This window comes from Orbicella franksi, chromosome 1 (genome assembly GCF_964199315.1).
Source record: "Orbicella franksi chromosome 1, jaOrbFran1.1, whole genome shotgun sequence".
Classification (NCBI taxonomy): domain Eukaryota; kingdom Metazoa; phylum Cnidaria; class Anthozoa; order Scleractinia; family Merulinidae; genus Orbicella; species Orbicella franksi.
This window is the reverse complement of record NC_138145.1, coordinates 38611103-38629974: the sequence shown is the minus strand read 5'-3', so window position 1 is coordinate 38629974 and position 18872 is coordinate 38611103. Positions and strand designations below refer to the sequence as shown.

The window sequence follows — 18872 nt, the reverse complement described above, 5'->3', positions numbered from 1 at the left end:
AGGACAGGGATTTCAAACATTAATTGATTATTTATCCCAGAAATAAGATCTAGTGGGCCAAATTAGGTTTGTGAAAGGGGTTTCAGGCTAGAAGCTACATGTATATGAAAGGAAAGCCTTTCTTGTTAAAAACACTGTAAAATGGATAGGTCTTTGACCCTGGGCCAGAGCCTCCTTGTGTAAAACTTTGTTACTTCCCTTCCTCCTCTCCATGGACGTAGTTCTATAGAAAAAAAACCTTATAAATTGTAAATAAAAACATTCCCTTCACTTCAGGTTCATGATTGAAACAAAACTGTCTGAAATCATTCTTAAAATATTGAAGGCAATACTTATTTTTTCTATAGATTTCCTGTTTACCCAAAAGCTACAATCAAATTGTTTATGTTTGACTTAACTTAAAGTAAACAAGATTTTGCCAATATCCATGTCTCACTTAAGTGAAATTGGGCAAAATACTCTTGGCGGTCCTGGCATTCTCAAGTTGATTGTCTAAAATAAATTTCAAACTCATGTATTGTAATTTTTGCATATAGTAATCATTGTTATACAGCTTTTTCATAATGTTAAATGAACAAGGACCATAACGAATTTACTTTGACCCAAAATGCACTTCTGACTCATATCCATAATTATATTGTCAATTTTGGACTGACTGGTAAATATGGTGAACTCTCATTTAGTGATTTCATTTTGAAACAGACTGTTGTTATTCTTTGACACTACATCATGTACAAGTTAATATGATAACAATGTTCCGATTCCAATGAAAATTAATCATTATCCATTTTAGAATTTATAAGCTGTCTGTGTAAACAATGTGTTATTTGATTTTTGTATTTCTTTTCTATTTCGAGCAGTCTGGCCTCGAGCCCTGGCTGGGAGCATTTTATTGTGCTCTTGAGCAAGACACTTAACTCTCACAGTGCCCCTTTCCACTCTGGTGTATAAGTAAGTACTGGCAAATGTAATATTGTGTGGTAACCCTGCAATGGACTAGGATCCCGTCCAGGGGTAGTAGAAATACTCCTAGTCGCTTCATGCTACAGACACCGGGATAAGTGCCGACCTGATGGGACACTTGGTTCATATGCAGACTTTACTTTCACTTTGGAGTTGTTGTTTGCCTCTTTTTTAGAACGAATGCTCATGCAAAACATTTCACATGAAAATGACTTGATTTTCAAGAGAATAAACATACAGGTGACATGCATTTTCATACGAATAGTTTTGCACAAAGACTCGTTTTGCCATAGAGGCAGAAGGCAACTATTCATCCATGAGCTGGCTCAGGGAACCTTTGCTTTGTCAACATACCAATGGGAAGTCAATAGCTTTAAAGGCATATTGAACCTGCATCACTTCGTCTACAGAACGATAAATGTTTCTGCCAAAATTGTTTCCAGTACAGTGGAATCCCGCCATACGATCACCTAATTATTGCAGCCACCTTTTTTGTCTCGGTGAAACGCCCATACTTTTCTTTATAAGAAAGCCCCGTTAATGCGGCCACCCCGTTATTACGGCCAACGGACACATTCTGAAATCCCAATCTGTATAACCCTTGATAATTTTACCCCGTTTATACTGCCACTCAAACCAGTTATGTTCATCTTTCCATTGTTAATATGGTATGTAATGATTGAAGAACAGTTGTTTTTAGAAGTGCAATTGTGATACATATGTTAAGACCTCACTCAATTTAGACCAGTCATGAAATTTGATCCTACCCGTTAATACGGCCGCATTTTCATGGACCGTTGATGGCCGTATTAACAGAGATCCACTGTAAAATAGCAAGGTATAAAAGAAAATCAGTGTCCTCGGAATTTCTTTTCTTTCTCATGTTTACGATACCTAAGTTCGCCTGAACGTGTCACCCATTACAATAAGAGGAACAATGGAGAACTTTAATTTAATAATGTTGACAGTGTCATGGCTAACAATGTTGTTTTGGAAGACCTGAACCATACCGCTAATCTGTGTCTAATCTTTGTCTTTCTGCGTGTAATCTAATCTGTGCAGTGGCTGTCGAATTGACTTTGTAGAAAGCTTGCTTGTCTTAGTTAATTTCACTTCCAAAAACTTGTAAATCGTAAACCGTTTGAATTCGTACAGAAGTAGGGTAAATTAATTAAACCCAGAGTAGAGAATGCAGCACCTTCCACAATAGACAAGTTCTGCTTGTTGCACATAAATTATGAAGAACTTTTAAATGATCCTCTCCCACTATAAATTAATTTCTACTCACCAGTCTTTTCAGATCAACAGGATGAATCCAAAATCAAATCGCGTCAACAACAGTAACTGTTTCAATAATAACAAAGAAGTTAAGCAGATTATATATGGAAAAGCGTTACTGCTAGCCAGCATTCATTCGAGCGACTATATTTTCTTGCGTGACTGATTGTTAGAGCTCGCAACCCAAGTAACATTTGTCACGCTATGCATGCAAATTTCTTGCAGGGGAAATTATTTAATAGTATTTAATATTGACTTTTGTGGCAGTGTTATAAGCTGATGTTTTGAAGCACGATGTAAATTTACAGTGTTTAGTTACGCTATATTGACATCAAAGTGAAACCAAGAAACTGAAATAACATTGAGGAAATCCTTGTAAGATAGAGGCAGACAATGACAAATACAAATAGAATAGCTAGAAGACAGCTAAATGAAAGAGTAATTCTAATGAGTGTCACATTCTTTGCTATCTTTCATTTTCATATACAGACGAGATAGCCCAAATTTCAAGGAAACAGATGATTGTATCACGCATGCGTTTGTCGGAATTCGGGATTGTGGGTTTAAAACAGGGTACGGGAAAAATATACCTTGTTTTTGGTGGAAAGATCATTTGCAGTCTTCGGCGAGCGGGAGGCGCGACTCTTTTAGAGTTAATGGTGGGATACAGAATTATAATATAGAAAACAGGAAATCGCATTTTCACTGTAAACTCTACAGTTTCACTGAACTGATTTCTAAGGAGCGCACACAAGCTCAATAACCACCAAATACCCCTCTAGAGGCCACAAGGAAAAAAAACAAAGATACAAAGAAACAAAGAAACAAAGAAACAAAAAAGAAAACAAAACAAAATGACTACTGCTACTGTTCAGAGTTCGTTCGTTATCCTCGTTTCCTCCCTGGGTCCTCCCTCCCTCAGTAGGGTGACGTGATACGGGCGGCTATAAATTGTTTTGTTTGATTTGTTGTGGACACCCAAATTATCAATCGAAGAAAATCGAACTTATTTTTGCCGACCTAATTCAAGATATATGCGAACGATATTATTCGAGTTTGACTGGTTCTTAATGTTGGTAGAACAAAACATGCCAAATTTGAGTTAGTTATCGTCCTTACAGTGAGGCCAGTATGTGTACAGCATTGCGTGACTGAAAGAGACCCGTTCTGCAATAGAGTTAGGTTCTACTTCAGGGGGGTAGCTAGGAGGACCCTGGGGTGCCCATGACCCCCCTTTTATAAGCCTTTTTTAAGCAAATAACCTACAAAAGTTGCGAAAACGACATGAAAACCTGGTGAGTACTCTCACTTTGACACATTGTGACCCCCCCCCCCCACCCATTTAAAAAATCCTTGTTAAGCTCCTGTTAACTTAGGGAGGGGAGATGATCAATGTCTTAGTAAATGTAATAGAGGTGTGTTCATGATCCATTATAGTCTTATCTCAACCCTTAATGTATTCGCCCATACCCGGTTGGTAGGGACATGAGGCATTAGCTAAAGCAGATCACTAATCGAGTACTAGCAGACTAGTACTGGCAAAAGCATTTGATTCGGGATATCGAGACCATAAACACTAGGCCATACAATGATATGAGGAGGTTTTCGGGATATCCCGAATAAGCGAGATCAATATGGTAACTGTTAACAGTGGAAGCCGAATTTATACAATGTTAGAAACAAAATATAATTACGGCCAACTTACCGTTGCACAACATACTGTGTATAGCCGTTTGCTCTCCTCAAGAAAAACTGCAGAGGGGGGTCTATGTGACATTGTTAATATAGCGTGTTGTTCGCATAAATTATGGTTCCACAAAATTATTTCAGTTTCAAAGCATCTGACGTTACAAGGGGAAACAGAAACAAAATACGAAAAAGATATTGCCGTATGCCCGGGGGGGAAGGACTCCCATATGGAATGGACGGGGATGCTCGTCGTCTCGCTTAGGGGTGTAAATTTCGGATTTTGGTCTCGCTTAGGGTGTTCTGGGCAAAATGTCATTATCTTTAGCCGTCAAGGTCTCATTAAGGGTTGCACGCGAAGAAATAACAAAACAGAAAGAATTTTGATTCTTTATGTTTACTCAATTCATATAAACAAATTCGCCATCATTAAAAGTCACTGTACTTTTTATTTGTCTGTTTTATAAACTGGTCTCTTTTAAAGGTCTGCATAAGCTTCGGCCAGGCCCAGATTGGTCTCTTTTAGGGGTTAAATTCAAAATTCCGGACGACCATCCCCGTCCACTCCATTTGGGAGTCACCCCCCCCCCCCGGGGGCCGTATGCACGTAAACTTTGCACTGATAAAGCCATTTATGACCTCTGCTACGGAAATCACAGAACAAACAAGCTTCGAGTTGGAATTCAGCCTTCCCTATGTTTTTTTCTTTTTATGAATATGGTAACGAGTTATTATTCTCGACTAAGAGGACAAACAATACAAGATTAGCTGCTTACCATATTAGAGCTTCCTTTGAAAACTGAAAACTGCGAAGCATTCCGGTGAGAAACGTATTTTGTACTTTTGTTCAAGCGGAACTGATATCTTAGGAAATACATTATTAGCTCAAGAAACACAAAATACACCTAAAAAGTCCAAACAAAATAAAACTGACTGGTCAGATTTTATTCCTCATTGTTCTAACTGCCTCCCCGACCCCCTCGAGCAGGGTATCTGGTGTAAATTGTCTAGTTTGATGCGCCACCCGAGTTATCAAACGTAGAAAGTCGAACGTTTTGCTGAAGGTAAATCAAGCTATTTGTGTACTACTAAACTGGAGTAAGTACTGTTGCTTGTACAAAACAATCCCATACCAAAACCATTTTTTCGTCGGCACAGTAAGGTTTAATTGTGCGTAGAGCATTTTGTTCCGGCGGAAGGAGAACTCAGGGTATTGCTCTTCTTGGGTCGGGATGGGAAATGGACAATTTATTTCCTTACCGAGCTATAATAAAAGGTGTGTTATAGATTTATTGCAGTCTATCGGCTCAAGCCTGAAGTCGGGAAGGATGTGTAGTAATAACTTAAGCTAGCGAAGGCAGGTCAAATATCCTCTTCTGGCAGATTACGGCTAGGAAAGGTTTTCGTTCGAGACCTTCCTGCTTTAACCAAAACGCAATAAAATCAACTAGGACGTTTTCGTGATATCCCGAAGAGACAAGATGGATATAGTAAAATTTCATTAGCAGAAGCTGATAACAACGACTTACTTACCGTTGCGCAGTAGTTTGTGTACAGCCGTCCGTTCTCCTCAAGAAAACTGCAGAAGGGTGTTTGTGTGTTTCTGTTAATAATTCTGTTGAACGCACAAATTATTCATCCGTAAGACTATTTCAGTTTCACTGCCGTCTGACGTCATAAGCGGAAACAACAAAATAAGTTGCTGTCTGCACGTGATTTTTGCATAAGGCCGCTTATGACCTTTTCTATGTTCACCGATACTGAAAAAATAGACCGCTCGGAATAATTTCGTCATGACCAATGTTGTTTGATACTTTAGTTAATTAATATTTTAAATGTCAAAGTATTAAATGAGAATCTCCCATACAGGGACACCGTAAATTTACTATTTGTGTCAGTCTGTTGATGATATTCGTCCTAAGGCTCGTTGTAACAGGCCGTGAAGTCATAGAACCAAACAGCTTCGAGTTTGCTATTAGTCTCGACTACATTTAATTGTTAATTGGTTAAGAAAAGACCAAAATATAAAGGATAACTTTTACTTACCACAGGGAATTTCACATTGGAAAGGGTCGAAAGTGAATTCTATAAAACACTCAGAAAAAGGATGATATACATATATATATATATATATATATATATATATATATATATATATATATATATATATATATATATGACGCCGGGGTTTGGCGTAATGTGCGATGGGTTTGAACAAGAGGCAGGATATGGGATATGACACTTCTTCTCAGAAGCATAATATGCACTCTTTAAAAATTAATGGCGGGATACGCATTGACAAACAGCAAATTGCGAATCGTTTCTTAACTCCGCAGAGTCACTAAAATAAACTGTGATGAATGGATTTTGTCTCATGCGACAGAAAAAACGCCTCGAGAGGCCGTCTAAAGAAATTGTCCTGATATTTTTCTCGTTATACTCGTTATACCCTCCGGCAGCTTAAAGTAATACGCGGTTTTCAAGTTATCAAGATCGAACAAAATCGAAAGAAGTTTTAACGGGGTTAAATCAAACTATATTAGAACGATTCCATTCGTCTTTTCGGTACGTAATATTGCTTTTGTTCTTTTTTTTGTTGTTCTTCTGTACATTAAGGGTAGTACTTATAGAACATCTGTTTGTGGCGAAAAGAAACCACTGTTCAGGATCAACCTGTCATGATTAAGGTGTTCACTTCTACTTGGGGTGGAGTGATTTTTGCAGTCCATTCTCAACTCTTAACGTGGGAAATTCGAAAAACTGGTTAAGAGGGACATAAAGCATTTGCTTAGGTAGGTCACTAACAAACTGCTAGCTGATTATTGGTGCCAAGAGCATTTGAGTTGGGACCTCAAGATAATAGCCACTAGGCCATACAATTTTACCAGGAAGTTTTTGCGATATCCCGATTGAGCACAATGCGTATGGTAATTTTCATCAGTCGAACTTAAAATCAAACATTGTTTTAAACAAAATAATGAGTAACTTACCGTTGCTCAGTAGGTTGTGTTCAGCCGTCCGCTTTCCTGAAGAAAAACTGCACATAGACTCCCATGTGTAACTGTTCATAATAGAGTCGCTCGTGCAATTGACATTGCTTATTGATAAAAAATTTCAGTTTCACAGCATCTGACGTGTCAAGTGGAAACAAAAAGGAAATTGCTGTGTTCACGCGATTTTGTCATAAGTTTGTTTATGACATTTGAGCATGTTCACAGATATTCACGCAATAATTGCTTAACAAGAAACTGAAACGATTTTGAGTTACTTCCCCCTGAGACAGAAGAAAAAAACTATCTACAGTGTGTTACTTGTTTTCCTATCTGACATGCTTTAAAGACAAAGGGCGGCTTTAGAAGAACTTAGCTTACGAGCAGGCTCACCTTTAGTTCACGCGTGCGAGCGACGAAGAGCAATGCGATGTGGCAGGAAGGAATCTGGTGAAGAGGAGCAATGTTTACTTTCTCGTGTCGCGACTTCGCTTCTCGATTTCTCGCTCGCTGCTATGCCACGCGCGCTTGTGCTCCAACGTGAGCCCGCTCGCAGGCTAAGAAGAATTTAGCTGATGTCGCTCGATCTTTTGTAATTATCAAGATTCGTAATTATCAAGACACGAGAGAATGTGAATTTACCATTTATTTCAGTCACTTCATAATAACTTTCCACGATGCGATCGATGCCATTCTTCCTCATTCCACCGTAACAGACCACGACATCACAGAATTAAACAGCTTCGAGTTTGCCATTAATCTCCGTTTTCGGTTTTTATGAATGGCACAGCTATACATTATTCACAACTAAGAGGGTAAACAATACCATTTTAGCTACTTACAACAGTAGGTTCCCTTTGAAAAGTGAAAAGTACGAATTGCGGATTCGGGTGTTTCAATAAATTCCAAGAAAACAAATGATCATAAAGTGCGCTCCAAGAAATTAGTTTAGAAAGACTATGGAATAATAAAGTGTATTATTGTTTGTCTCACGATGTAGTCACTTGAGATGCAGATCGCGACGTCTTCTTCAGGCGATAAGGTCGACTGATTGCACGGTATCATTTATATCACAAAGGTCGGCTGTGATTGGTGCATTTCGATCCTCCTATTGTTCCATTGTTCCGGCGAGTAGCTGTTCCCTCAGCGCTCCGTTGTTGTACCGTTCTCCTGTTGTTGTGTTTCTTGATCGTGGGTATCCATGCTTCAGGAATTTCAATTCCACTATCCCTGTTGATGTTATTAAGGTGAAGTCTTATGTGAATAGCTTCCTTGACCCTACGTGTGTACCAGTGAGGATCTCGATCAATAAACTTGACATCATTCCAGATGGGATAGTGGCCGGTCTCGTGGGTGTGTTCAGAAACGGCGGAGGTCTGGGTACGGGCGAGTCGTATGTCCCTGTCGTGTTCTTTGATCCTCTCCTGCATAGATCTCCCTGTTTCCCCGATGTAGACTTTGCCGCACTCACAGGGAATCCTGTAGACACCATCTTGTTTAGCCGGGTTGACAGTGTCGTTTGGTCGCACTAAGTGTGACCGAAGTGTCGTGTCGGACTTAAAGACGGTGCGAATGCCTTGTTGTTCTAGGCAGCGGCGGAGAGACTCCGAAACTCCTTGGACATAAGGTAAAACGGGGGTGGATTTAAACTCCGCGAGAGGCTCTCTTCTTGGGGTTGTTCGCGCCTTTCTGATCTTCTGTACAAAAGAGGAGGGATATCCGTTAGAAACAAGTACAGATGACAGATGTTTCTTTTCTCCAGCGATTACTGATGGTTTGGTCACGAGACGTTTAGCCCGGTCGTACAGACACTTCACAATACCGTTCAAATCGCGGACTTCTTGGATTTCGAAACGTCGAAACGTCGCGATCTACATCTCAAGTGACTACATCGTGAGACAAACGATAATACACTTTATTATTGCATCTATCACGATGAATAGCAACAACATTTTCCTCAAAGACTATGGAGTTCACCGAGGAAGCACGTTTTTCAGTTTTCCCAATTCCGCATCCCGCCATTAACTTATTTAAAATCTCCCGCATTCCGCCTGCCGAGGATGCGTAATGTATTTTCCACGCATGCTTGATGGGTACGCCTAGAATTGCCCTACAAAATGAAGCAATTCCGATTTCATTCGTCGCTATCCTCAGTGGCTCCCTCCCCTAGTAGAGTAACTTGGTACTCGCGAGTGTAAATTATTTGATGCGCCTTGGACAAACCAAGTTATCAATCAAAGAAATTCGAACGAAGTTTTACTGAAACTACTATTAATCAAGTTATATCAGAGCGATTGAATTTAAATTTGATCGGTACGTAATGCAGCTTCTACAAAATATCCCCGGCCCGGATTGGTGTTGTTTTTCTTCGTACAATAAAGCTAGTATAAATAGACAAATTTGTTTGTAGCAGAGAGTTGATTTCGTTATGGGATAGCTTAAGTTCTACTGAGGCACATTTTTTGCCACCACCACCATGGTGTGTGCGATTCATTGCAGTCTATTCTTAAATTAACTTTGGGCAGGAATATGAAGCATGCGCTAAAGCAGGTCAGTAATAGATTTCTAGCAGATTACTCCTGGCAGGGGTTTTGATTTTTGGACCTACCGGCCTATTGGAGGAGGTGTTTGTAGTACCCGAAATATTTAACGACAAGTGTTATCAGTAGAAGTCTGTATTTTATGGCAAGGTAGTCAGTAGGCAAATCCCAGCGTTCTGTTTGGTTCTTTCTGGGTCGGGACTTTACCAAAAGAACCGTTTCCACGGAAACGGTCATCAGCCGTGTACTTTTTGTTTTGGAAAGCACGTCCTCAGGGCCATATAATAAACTACTTTCTAACCTAGCTTGCTCGAGCCGTACTGGGGAATATTGGCCTTCGCGCGGTCGTTATTGTACGGACCTCGCTTCGCTCTGTCCGTAATGCAACGACCTTGGGCCGTTATTCCCCAGTACGGCTCAAGCAAGCTAGGTTAGTAAAAGGTTAATATTTTACATTGTTTCTAAAAAAATATCCTCTCAGTTACCTTTGCGGAAAATACAATATAGAAAATTTTTATTTTTTTTGTGTGCAAATATACAAAATGCTCAGACACGGCGCGTGAACTCCCGGAAATCATGCACTTGATCCCGGCATGCATTTACTTGGCTGCTGCAGATTAGTGAAGGCAAACCAGGAATGCATGGTTTCCAGTCTGGACTACAGCTCTGAACCGATAAGAAAGGGGATAGTGAGTAAACTGTGTGATGTTAAAAGTGATCTCACTTTATTTACAAGAGGCACTAGAACACATATCAAAAACTATCTAGTGCTAAGTTTAAATTGAATTAAATTTCAAACGTATTAATATAACTATAGAGACAGTAACTACTCTAAAGTCATCATCAGTTCTGGAGGCGCCAGTAGGCGCACACTCTAAAGTAATACAAGATATTTGCCAGAGGCAAATTAAATTAAAGGGTATTATAAGGTGATCAATATCATTTACCAAGTATTGAAACACGGCTTTCTTAACTGGACTACCTAAACTCAGTGATTGATGCGTATTACAAATGAACAGAATCTGCAAACAATCCAATACGCTTCGGCAAAGTATTTTTCCTGCTCAGTTGTGTTTTTGTTTGTAGAGTTCCTGGACATTAATAAAAGTCAAAAAACTGAGTGACAAAAACACAAAGAGAAAACTCCTCCCCACTAACAATTTATAAAATAAAACTTTTAATATGATACCATAAACGACCCTTTTTAAAAGTAATGGAGCACTGTTTAAATCGCAAGTCAGAAGTAGTGTTGAGTTCGAGGTGACTACTTGGCGAAAAATAACTGGAATCAAGCAAACACTTATCCTGAAGGACAAGGCAAATTCTGAGCTTGATAAGAAGGAAATTGTAATTTTTCATACATTATAATCGCTCGGTAACAGTGACTCGCGGGACGGGTGAGTGGGAAACATTCTCAACAGGGACAACTTTTCACCATGTAAGTAGGCCCTTAACTTGCAACCGACATTGAACCACCAGTCGCTTAACAGCGATTGTGAGTTAAATCGAACAGATGTAGGCTTAAAAAACACTCAGAGAAAATTAATTCTCTCTACTCAATTACCATATAGTTTTGTTAACGTACGTTCTGAGAGTTTAGTGTTACATCAAGACGATTTATCTATACTCATCACCTGTCTCGCGGACAATGTGTTGATGATCTTTAACTAATGGCTACTCACTTTCTGATCTGTAGCTATTACTTTCCTTTCTCGCTCATAAGACTTGCCACGGAGTTATTTCCTGAAAAACCTGACTCGTCCATTTGATTCAAAATTGTTTGTATTCGAAGGAAATCTCACACGGAGAAAAAGTGGCAACGAATTTAAAAAGTATTTATTTGACGCATGTGACCGCAATCTTATATTACAACGCTTGAAAGCCTGGAAACGTCGCTGTTACCATGCGTCTCTGCAAGAACAGGAAAGTAACCATTGACTACAGAGACACTCAGAGTGCGCACTCAGTTGTTAGAGGTTATTGCTGAAAAGTATGAAACAAAAACGTCTATAAATCATATTGTCGAGTTGATGATTTCCATGGTTAGAATAAACACTCACGCTTCATTGGCGAGGGCGAGGCTTCAAGAAAGCTATCAACAGATAAAAACCTTGCGCGAGTGTTCTAGATGCAAACGATTTGACCCGTTGTTAATGAGTCTAGCAGGATTGGGATCTCGTAACTTATGACATGAAATGGCGACAGTTTCGTTAACGTTTATTAGCTTCCCTCTCCCCTCCCTTCGCCAAAAAAGTGTTTTGTTTCTAAAAAATACTTACCGTTATTTCCCAAAGTCAAGTGTCACGTTGTCTCCAATCAGAATGAACGGCGCCCAGTCGCGAACGTTGTTAAAGCCGTTACCTCTCATCCATTTCATGGCCTGGTGAAGAGATTCACTGGCATTCTCCCCTCGAACAAGATGCTCGTAGAAACGACACATTAGCTGCTCTGTTGCTTCATCACTTATGGCCCATAGAGCCACCAAGACGGACCGTGCACCAGATCCTAAGAACGCTCGAGCGATCCCAACGACTCCTTCGGCTCTAATCTGCCCACGTGCACTATGACAGCAGCTAAGTACCACCAGTTTAGCTCGCAGTTGAACTTTTGCAATGTCAGACATCGTCAATAGGTAATCTTCTTCTTCTGGAACCCTGTTAGGAGGTCCTACTGGAGAAAGGGCAATTTCTCCTCTTTCGGCATTACCATGGGCTGCAAAATGTATCAGACTCACTGAATGTAGCCCGTCAAGTACCGCCTGCTTTGTTGCCTGCCGTCCCAACAAAGGTTGAACACCTAGCAGTCGTCCAATCATGGCAGCTTCATTTCCTGCATAGGGTAACCTAGAAACCCAGGCTTTCGTTCCTTTGTAACGCACCGTACCGACAACTGGGTCCCCCACTATCAGAGCACCAGTCTGACTGTGATAGTATACAGGACTGTCCTGAATGAGCTTGAGAGTCGTCAAAGAAGGAACGATGCGGATTCTGAATTTCTCTGATAAATACCTCCCGCATTCATCTGTTAACGCTGGGAATGGAACTTGGTTTAAGAAGCGATCAGGAACAACAATGAGCTCGGGTTCCTCAAGTAGATCAGCTACCGGACGGATTAACGTTCTGTAGCACAAAGAAACGCTCGATTCGGAGTTTTGACTTTCTTCATCTTCTGCCTCTATAAGTCTCAATGCTGCGAGGTTCTCAACGTCACTTAAAGATCTATCTTCGCAATCTTCCTCGGATAAAATACCAAAGCTCCGAAAGCTTTTTGCGAAGAAATCATCTAAATTGCCAACTGGTCCGGCAGCAACTAGTTTCTCATCTACTGTTATTCTTCGGAACTGAATGATTCCACTTGTCTTGAGAATCCAGAAAGACAGATCATTATTATAATAAGAAATGTACAGACAAGAGGATTTACTTTCTTTTTTCATAATATTTTCAATACCAATCCACGATTGCGGATCAGCTGAGATTTGGCTTTTAAGAGAATACTGAGTTGCCATCAAGTCTACTAATGCTCTAGCTCGTGCCAGCTCTAAAACATAAAGTGCATGGTTCGGATTTCCCGAAAAACATAGGAATGCACTAAGATTCCGGTAGAGAAAATCGCGACCGTCTGAAGACGATACCTTAAAATCGTCGTCCCGTAAGAAACTTCGTAAAGTTTCGCTTCTGTTCATACTCAGAAACAGACAGTCAAACGCTTCCTGGATCTTATATCGGCATAACTTCACCATTGAAAGATTACAAAGAAATTGGAACTCTTTGTCTAAGTCTTCAATGTCTCGACTAATTGACAATGCCCTCTCAATATAATCTTCAGCCATGACATATTCACCAAGAGATTGATACAATACTCCTAAGTTTCCGTAATCTGCTGCTTCTCCCCGTTTGTCACCAATTTGTATTCTAATGGCAAGTGCTTTCTCGAGATATTCTTTAGCTTTGTCATATTCACCAAGAGATTGAAACACAGCTCCTAAGTTTCCGTAAGCTGCTCCTTCTCCTTTTTTGTCACCAATTTGTATTTTAATGGCAAGTGCTTTCTCAAGATATTCTTTGGCTTTGTGATATTCACCAAGAGATTTAAACACAGTTCCTAAGTTTCCGTAATCTGCTGCTTCTCCCCGTTTGTCACCAATTTGTATCCTAATGGCAAGTGCTTTCTTAAGATATTCTTTCGCTTTGTCATATTCACCAAGAGAGTGAAACACAGTTCCTAAGTTTCCGTAAGCTGCTGCTTCTCCTTCTTTGTCACCAATTTGTATCTTAATGGCAAGTGCTTTCTCAAGATATTCTTTGGCTTTGTCATATTCACCAAGAGATTGAAACACAGTTGCTAAGTTTCCGTAATCTGCTGCTACTCCTTTTTTGTGACCAATTTGTATTCTAATGGCAAGTGCTTTCTCAAAATATTCTTTGGCCTTGTCATATTCACCAAGAGATTGAAACCCAGTTCCTAAGTTTTCGTAATCTGCTGCTTCTCCTTCATGGTCGCCAATTTGTATTCTAATGGCAAGTGATTTCTCAAGATATTCTTTGGCTTTGTCATATTCACCAAGAGATTGAAACACAGTTCCTAAGTTTCCGTAAGCAGCTGCGACTCCTTTTTTGTGACCAATTTGTATTCTGATGGCAAGTGCTTTCTCAAGATATTCTTTAGCCTTGTCATATTCACCAAGAGATTGAAACACAGTTCCTAAGTTTCCGTAATCTGCTGCTTCTCCTTCATGGTCGCCAATTTGTATTCTGATGGCAAGGGCTTTCTCAAGATATTCTTTGGCTTTGTGATATTTACCAAGAGATTGAAACACAGTTCCTAAGTTTTCGTAAGCTGCTGCTACTCCTTTTTTGTGACCAATTTGTATTCTAATGGCAAGTGCTCTCTCAAGGTATTCTTTGGCCTTGTCATATTCACCAAGAGATTGAAACGCAGTTCCTAAGTTTCCGTAATCTGCTGCTTCTCCTGCTTTGTCACCAATTTGTATTCTAATGGCAAGTGCTTTCTCAAGATATTCTTTGGCTTTGTGATATTCACCAAGAGATTGAAACACAGTTCCTAATTTTCCGTAATCTGCAGCTTTTCCTTCTTTGTCACCAATTTGTATTCTAATGGCAAGTGCTTTCTCAAGATATTCTTTGGCTTTGTCATATTCACCAAGAGAGTGAAACACAGTTGCTAAGTTTCCGTTTGAAGTGGCTTCACCCCGTTTGTCCCCAATTTGTATTTGGATGGCAAGAGCTTTCTCAAGATATTCTGTAGCCTTGTCATGTTCACCAAGAGATTGAAACACAGTTCCTAAGTTTCCATAATCTGCTGCTTCTCCTTCTTTGTGACCAATTTGTATTCTAATGGCAAGTGCTTTCTCAAGATATTCTTTGGCTTTCTCATATTCACCAAGAGATTGAAACACAGTTCCTAAGTTTCCGTAATCTGCTGCTTCTCCTTTTTTGTCACCAATTTGTATTCTAATGGCAAGTGCTTTCTCAAGATATTCTTTGGCTTTGTGATATTCACCAAGAGATTGAAACACAGTTCCTAAGTTTCCGTAATCTGCTGCTTCTCCTTTTTTGTCACCAATTTGTATTCTAATGGCAAGTGCTTTCTCAAGATATTCTTTGGCTTTGTGATATTCACCAAGAGATTGAAACACAGTTCCTAAGTTTCCGTAATCTGCTGCTTCTCCTTCTTTGTCACCAATTTGTATTCTAATGGCAAGTGCTTTCTCAATATATTCTTTGGCTTTGTCATATTCTCCAAGAGACTGAAACACAGTTCCTAAGTTTCCGTAATCTGCTGCTTCTCCTTCTTTTTCACCAATTTGTATTGTAATGGCAAGTGCTTTCTCAAGATATTCTTTGGCTTTGTCATATTCGCCAAGAGACTGAAACACAGTTCCTAAGTTTCCGTAATCTGCTGCTTCTCCTTCTTTGTGACCAATTTGTATTCTAATGGCAAGTGCTTTCTCAAGATATTCTTTGGCTTTGTGATATTCACCAAGAGATTGAAACACAGTTCCTAAGTTTCCGTAATCTGCTGCTTCTCCTTCTTTGTCACCAATTTGTATGCTGATGGCAAGTGCGTTCTCATGATATTCTTTAGCTTTGTCATATTTACAGAGAGATAAGAACAGAGTTCCCAAGTTTCCGTACGAAGCGGCTTCTCCCTTTTTGTCACCCATTGCCTTCATGATTTTTATGGCTTTCACATAAAGTTCCTTTGCTTCTTTGTATCTATATTGCTGTTGACATATTTTAGCCATTGCTGTTGTTAGATTCCTTTCCTCGTCTTTTTGACTACACTTGCGCAAAATTTCAAGAAGTTCCCTGCCGTAGATTAAGGCCCTTGTATAATCAGGGATATGACAATACGCAGTGAAAAAAGTTCGATAAATGCAAATGTTGATTAAATTGAAAAGTTCTCCCGCTTTTAGTACTTTATTATTTAGGCAGATCAAACATTCTTGGCAGACCTCAATGGCCTTTAGACCACGATCAGTGTTGAGAAGGAAAGTAGCAACAACCAAGCCAATAGAGATGGCTTGTAAAATGTCTGTGTTGATGCCCATGGCGTCTCTTTCTATAGGCCCTGTCAAGCGGATAACACGAATCAAGATTTGCAGCTATTTCGAGTAATAATATATTTTTGTACATCTTTCCACCTGGTTGTCTAAGTGGGTAATGGCGAATTCAAAGCTGGGGGTACCCCTGTTATGGATTTACATTTTTTTAGAAATAGTCCCAATCTAAACAGAAGAAAACTGATGAAAATACGAGGCCGTTGGTTGAATGCAGTTAGTTGTCTTGGCGTGTGTGAAAACCGTCGTGTTGATCATTTCAGGGCAATGCGTTTTTTTCTTAGAGTTGCATTTGCCTTTTCGTTTTTCTTTTTTTTCCGCCAAAAATCACTGTTAAAGTTCAGGCTGCTTACTAGTCTTTTTTCAGCTAAGTATTGTTGTGAGTTTTTATCGATCCCAAAAATATTTTATCAGTGTTGAGTCCTTCAAAATCTCTACTCTAGCCTATTAATGAAAATGTGGCCGAGCAGATTGCGTCCAATCAGTAAAAGAAAATCACACTGAACATAGCCGAGCTCAGTCACATTCATATTTTTTTAAAAATATGTAATAAAACTATGTATCTGGTGTGCGACTGATAATTCCAGTTCTGGCTACTCTACTCAAATGACGGTGATAATTTAACTGTTTAATGCTTCCCGTTTTCTCCAATCATTGAGCTCGCGAAAGTCCCCCTTTTTTTCCTCGAAAGTGCAGAGCGACTGTGAACAGTTAAGGTGATGATTTCATTCCAATATGAATAACAAAGCCAAATCTGATTTGCACTCACCACTTTTGCTGAATCACTAGAATGAAACTACAACCAATATGCGCCGACAACGATAATATTTCCTGTAAAAATTGTTAAGAGGGAAAAGTTAAGCAGATTTTTACTCCACAACGGTACCTCCAAACAAGAATTCGTTTGATTTATTTCTTCGCGTGACTTACAGCGCTCAAAAACTGAAGAAAATCAGTCACGCGATTCATGAAAAAATCTCTTTGTGTCAATTGAAATGATTAAACATCGCTTTCAAATACACGTTATATGTGTATGAAACGGTATCAATCACGAACAGCTTAAAGTTTACAAACTTACCGTGTTCAGTCTCTCGATCCTTGGACGAAATTAAATCAAAAGTGATAGAGAGTGAAGAGAAAAAACAAATGCAAATTAGATAGCGGAATTAATTACTGATGGCAAAATCCAATGCCTTTTAAAGCATATTGCGTTGTTGACTATAGTTAATAGATTTAAATGATTATTAAGCCCAACAAAGTCCTTTGTTGTATGTTTTTGTTTTCATTTCGGTCTTGACCGTGCTTTAAACACAATAGGTAATTATTTCTGTTTCACAGACTATATAATTCAACTGAAAAGTTTCGGTTACGTGGTTTATGCCTATTATATATAATCTCAAAACGAAAGACTGTTTACTGTGTGGACCTTCCAACATAAATCGTGGCATCTTTGTTTGCTTTTTTGAAGTTTGTCAAGTTTCAAAACTATATGCCCCTCTACTAACTATGAGTTGATTAATGAATAAAGTTTACATTCCTCGCCTTCCTTTTATAGAAACTAACTGACTTGCTCACAAGACAAATACGACAACTAAAGACGAATGGCTTTTGCCATCGTTCTGTTGTAATTCTTCATATTTTTATATGCGAGTGCTCATTTCATAAGTTACTTTGCACGATCTCATTGAGTTCCTTCTGCCGCCGTCTCATGGGAACAATATCAATTGACAGAACTAAAAACTTTCTTTTTCTCACAGCAAAGAATTGAGTTTGGGATTTATTATCACTGCATGATTGGCTGAAGGTCGTGGCTATCATAATTGAGCTCTATATTATTCTAACTGGTTAAGACACCAGACGATGCAAAGTGAAACTACGAAAACCAATTGATGGGTTCTCGATATCTCGAGAAAACACTGATTATCCTAATACGTCATGCATGGAAGATCTATTTTGAAGTTGGCGGAATATGCCATTTTGAAGTTGGCGTAAACTTGGCGGAATAGGCAAGATAAGCTGAAAATCATGGCGGGATGTGGAATGCGGGAGGTAGGATTCGGGATAAAAATATCTTGGCCTGAGCAGCATGTGCTCATTTCAACCAGGAAATGTGGGATAAATTTGATATTGAGGGGCGGGATGTGGGATAAAAAACAGCAAATCTCAGTTACTCAATGCCTGGAGAAGTAAATTTACCTTTCGGGAGTGTTTGGAAACACTAATCAGTTTGTAAAACAGTTTTCCAATCGCGTTTCGGTCACACCAGCGTCATTAACTGTAACTGGTTCAAATTAGTCTTTAATAACATGACGTTAAAGTTAAAAGTAGTTCTTGATTACGGTCGATGCAACGGCAACAAATTCTCCCAGGTTCTTTCTTTGCATTCAAAAATTAGATCGACTGCAAACAGTTTACTTAATGATTTCAGTCTACTATGGGTAACAAAGCTATTAAAATAGTGATTTATACTCACTGGTTTTGGTGAGTCGACCACAATTAAACCAAAATGGCTACGCGTCAATAACAGGACCTTTTCCTCTGAAAAGTAGAAGAGGAGGAAAAGTTTAGCAAATTTTTACTGCGCAAACGATGCTTCCAAACAATTATTCGTGTGACGTAATTTTCGCGTGACTCACTAATAGCTCTTACAAGAAAAAGAAAATCAGCCACGCGATTCATGCAAACCTCTCCCAGTGTAAATTTAAAGTATTACAAATCAGCTGTACTTATTATACGCGCACTCAACTTCATCAGTCATGCACAGACAGCTTACAGTTTATAAACTTACCGTGTTCAGTTTCTCGGTCTTCTGATGAAAGTGAAACAAGAGTGATA

At 39.3% G+C, this 18872-nt stretch overlaps 1 protein-coding gene across 1 annotated transcript in view; it reads right to left on the bottom strand.

Annotated features, from left to right (window-relative positions):
• LOC145461497 (uncharacterized) overlaps nucleotides 1-18570 on the bottom strand; it is a 49950-nt gene extending 31380 nt beyond the window's left edge. Inside the window, exons 1-4 of the mRNA XM_081445650.1 lie at nucleotides 18511-18570; nucleotides 17116-17134; nucleotides 13290-16048; nucleotides 11161-11164 (exon numbers count right to left, since the gene is read on the bottom strand). Coding sequence (XP_081301776.1) covers nucleotides 11161-11164; nucleotides 13290-16028 — 2743 coding nt within the window. The 5' untranslated portion in view covers nucleotides 16029-16048; nucleotides 17116-17134; nucleotides 18511-18570. The remainder of the gene's footprint in view (nucleotides 1-11160; nucleotides 11165-13289; nucleotides 16049-17115; nucleotides 17135-18510) is intronic.
• Nucleotides 18571-18872: the final 302 nt, after the last annotated feature.